This window comes from Triticum aestivum, chromosome 1A (genome assembly GCF_018294505.1).
Source record: "Triticum aestivum cultivar Chinese Spring chromosome 1A, IWGSC CS RefSeq v2.1, whole genome shotgun sequence".
Lineage (NCBI taxonomy): Eukaryota > Viridiplantae > Streptophyta > Magnoliopsida > Poales > Poaceae > Triticum > Triticum aestivum.
In genome coordinates, this window is record NC_057794.1 from 521,584,492 (window position 1) to 521,587,953 (window position 3,462).

General features: G+C 46.9%; 1 protein-coding gene across 1 annotated transcript; it reads left to right on the top strand.

Moving 5' to 3' along the window:
* Positions 1–264: 264 nt before the first annotated feature.
* Positions 265–2,155, top strand: LOC123172163 (F-box/LRR-repeat protein 13). Its single transcript, XM_044589197.1, has 3 exons — positions 265–1,382; positions 1,491–1,622; positions 1,728–2,155. The coding sequence occupies exons 1-3, from the start codon at positions 420–422 to the stop codon at positions 2,088–2,090; spliced, it is 1,458 nt and encodes a 485-aa protein (XP_044445132.1). The 5' UTR covers positions 265–419; the 3' UTR covers positions 2,091–2,155.
* The last annotated feature ends 1,307 nt before the right edge of the window (positions 2,156–3,462 follow it).

Consider the following 3,462-nt stretch of genomic DNA (forward strand, 5'->3'; position numbering starts at 1 on the left):
TTATTTGAACTGCCCGTTGGGTACCCAATGGGTATGGGTACCTATCGGGTATAGGTACGGGTAAAGTATCATACCCATGGGTATGGGTATGGGTAGAATTTTATACCCATTGACTACACGGGTATGTGTATGGTATTGCTCTACCCGCCCCATACCCTACCCATTGCCATCCTTAATCCGGTAGTATTTTTTTTTTGAGCTATTAATGGCCCGTTTAAATGGACTGCTAAAGGCTAGCAGAGAGCTCGGCCCGGCCCGCCGTGTGGCCCGGTTGGAATGGAGCACTACGCCAAAAGTTGAAGTCGGATTTCTCAAATCTCAAAAAGAAAAAAAGGAAGCCGGAGACTTCGCAGCAAAAAGGGCACAGTCTCCCCTCTGCAGGCTGCAGCCACCACGCACACCGGCGGCGCTGGCCGGAGATGGAGCCGACCGGCCGGAGTACCAAGAGGATGAGACCCGCGCCACCCGACATCCACCAATCGACGCCAGGTCCAGCGGAGACGACCGATCTGGAAGCCACGACCGCGGGGAGAACCCAACACCCGCCGCCGGGAGCTGGGAGAGATGGCGGCGAGGGGTCGCCGGACCGCATCAGCGATCTTCCCGACGCGGTCCTCGGCGAGATAATCTTCCTCCTCCCCACCAAGGACGGCGCCCGCACTCAAGCCCTCGCGTCCCGGTGGCGCCACCTCTGGCGCGCCTCCCCTCTCAACCTCGACTGCCGGGGCCTCTCCGGCAACTTCCCCGGCGCCATACTCTCCGCCCACGGGGGCCCCGTCCACCGCCTCTGCCTCCCGTCGCTCCTCCTCCAGTACAGAGCCGATGTGGCAGGCACCTGGCTCCGCTCCCCCTCCCTGGACAAGCTCCAGGAGCTCGAGTTCTACCTAGAGCTGCCAATAACATACAGATTTTCGTTCTCAAGGTTACAGCTGCTGCAACCACCGCCGGCGTCCATCTTCAGGTTCTCGTCCACTCTCCGCGTTGCCACCATCAGTCAGTGCCATCTCCCGGACAATACTGTGGAGACGCTTCAGTTTCCCCTGCTCAAGAAGCTTGCGCTCGTGGAGGTCAAAATCTCGGAGGGCTTGCTGCAGAGCATCATCACCTCCGGCTGCCCTGCCCTGGAAAGCTTGTTGCTCAGGACTAGTTTTGACATCCGTGGTCTCAGGATCAACTCCCCTATCCTTAAAAGTATAGGCGTTCATTCTAGGTTTGTAGAACTCATCATTCAGGATGCTCCTTCACTTGAAAGATTGCTCTGTCTGAGAATGGATATGAGAATGCGAGTGTCAGTAATCTCCGCACCTAGACTGGCGACCTTGGGTTACATTTCTCAGGATTCACCGGACTCCAAAATCATGTTTGGCTCCACAGTTATTCAGGTAGCTATGTCATGTCCTTTATACCTCTTGTTACATTTTTTATGCCGAAATCTTACATGTCATCTGTACTTACTTATCTCTTAATATTGTGTTTCATGCATGATGAAGAGATTGTGCGTTGTTAGCCTGACAATGGTGGTGCGTACTGTCAAGATCTTGGCTGTCCATATGAATTTTAATCTGGATATGGTTATTGAGTTGATGAAATGCTTCGTATGCCTGGAGAAGTTGTATATGAAGGTAATGGTTTGCATTCATACTCTATAAAGTGGTAGTGTTTGCTGTCTGGACGCTCTTTTGATCTACTTGGAGTTCTGAAGTTTGTGATTTCTCCTGTCTATTCAGATTCAGACAGATTCACCAGCAGGAACAAATTTCTGGCGTCATAAACACCGGAATTTTATCACATCTCAGGACATTCGTTTGAAGACCTTAGTGCTAGGGCATTACCGAGGCATCCAGGCACAAGTTAACTTTGTCACATTCTTCATACTGAATGCGAAACTGCTAGAGTCCATCCGACTTGAGGTTGATTCCAGGGATTACAATGACGGATTTTTCGCAGAACAATGTAGGATGCTTCAGATGGAGAAAAGGGTTTCTAGAGGTGCTCAGCTCTGTGTTACAACAGGTTCTCACAATGATGTTTCGAGCACCGTTGACCTCAGTGATTTGGATTTGGTTGATCCATTCACATGTAGATGTTGAGAGTGGGCCTGGCTCCTGGTTGAGTTATTCTTGCGTATCTCATTCTGTGGTTTTGCCCAAGCTTGGTTAGTTTTCTTGTACCTGTAGTCTTTCTAACCTCAGTGATTTGGTTGATCCATCCCTTAACTTTATGTTATTTAAATACTAAAAGAAAACAGGACCAAACGACGATGGCCAGAGTCAGCTATATCATGAAGATATCATCTGCGGGTGCCCATTTTGATTGTTCACTGGTACACCTCCCAAACTGTTTCATTTGCAGTGAAGATTGTACAGTGTCTTCTCAGTGTCTATTGCGAGCTTGCTTCGAGTTGCATTCTTATATGCAAGAAGAAGACTCTGAAAGTATCTATCTGAGTTTGCATAAAGGAAAATTTCTGTTGTTCTTTCCACTGTCCAACTTTGGGTGTTTTGAACCATGTTGTTTGATTGACAAGGTAAATTTTATGAAGGCATGTGCAATGTTGAAAACCTTGGTTTGGTAATTGCGGAGTTGGTTATTCTTACCTATCTCATTTCTCATGTTTGTACTGTTTCACAGCAGATTGTCACCATGATGTTTCGAGTATCATTGATCTCGGTGATTTGGATTTTTGTGATCCCTTCACATGTATATAGATGATGAAAGTCGGCCTGGCCCCTGGTGGAGTTATTCTTGCATATCTCACTCTGTTTTGGTCCAAACTTAGCTAGTCTTTCTAACCTTGTGTTGTCCCTGAACTTTGTGTTATTTAAACACTAAAAGAAATCAGGACCAAACAACAATGGCTGGAGTCAGCTATATTTTCTTTCTTTTTTTTCGAAACGGAGATCAGCTATATTTTCTGGGGGTGCTCATTTTGATTGTCCACTGGAACACTGCTCAAATTATTCCATTCACAGTGAATATTGTACAGTGTCTTCTCAATGTCATCGGGAAGCACCGAGGTGTCACTGAATATTGTATCCATCTGAGTTTTGCATAGAGGAAAACTTCTCTTGCTCTTTCCATCATCTGGGTTCGCTGCTAAAGCTGGGAGTGTTGTGGTAATTAATTATCAATCGCTCACAACTTCAGATTCGATAACTAGGGTGTGTGGAACCATGTTTTTTAACTGGGTTTTGTAATCGTGGAGATGGTTATTCTCGTTTCGTGTTTTGCCCAAAGTAACTTTATTAGGTCTCGTGTCTGTACTGTTGCTAAGTTTGTACTATCACAACACAACAGTGTGATGGTTAAAAACTAGCTACTTGTGAAGCCATCAGCCATGCCTGGTGATGTCAGTTATATTCAGACTGCGGGGCTCATTTTGATTTTCCGGCTGAGCATCGTGCAAGTTACTTTAGCAGCTAAACTCCATGGTTTCATCTTCTCATTTCCAGTTCTGACTGC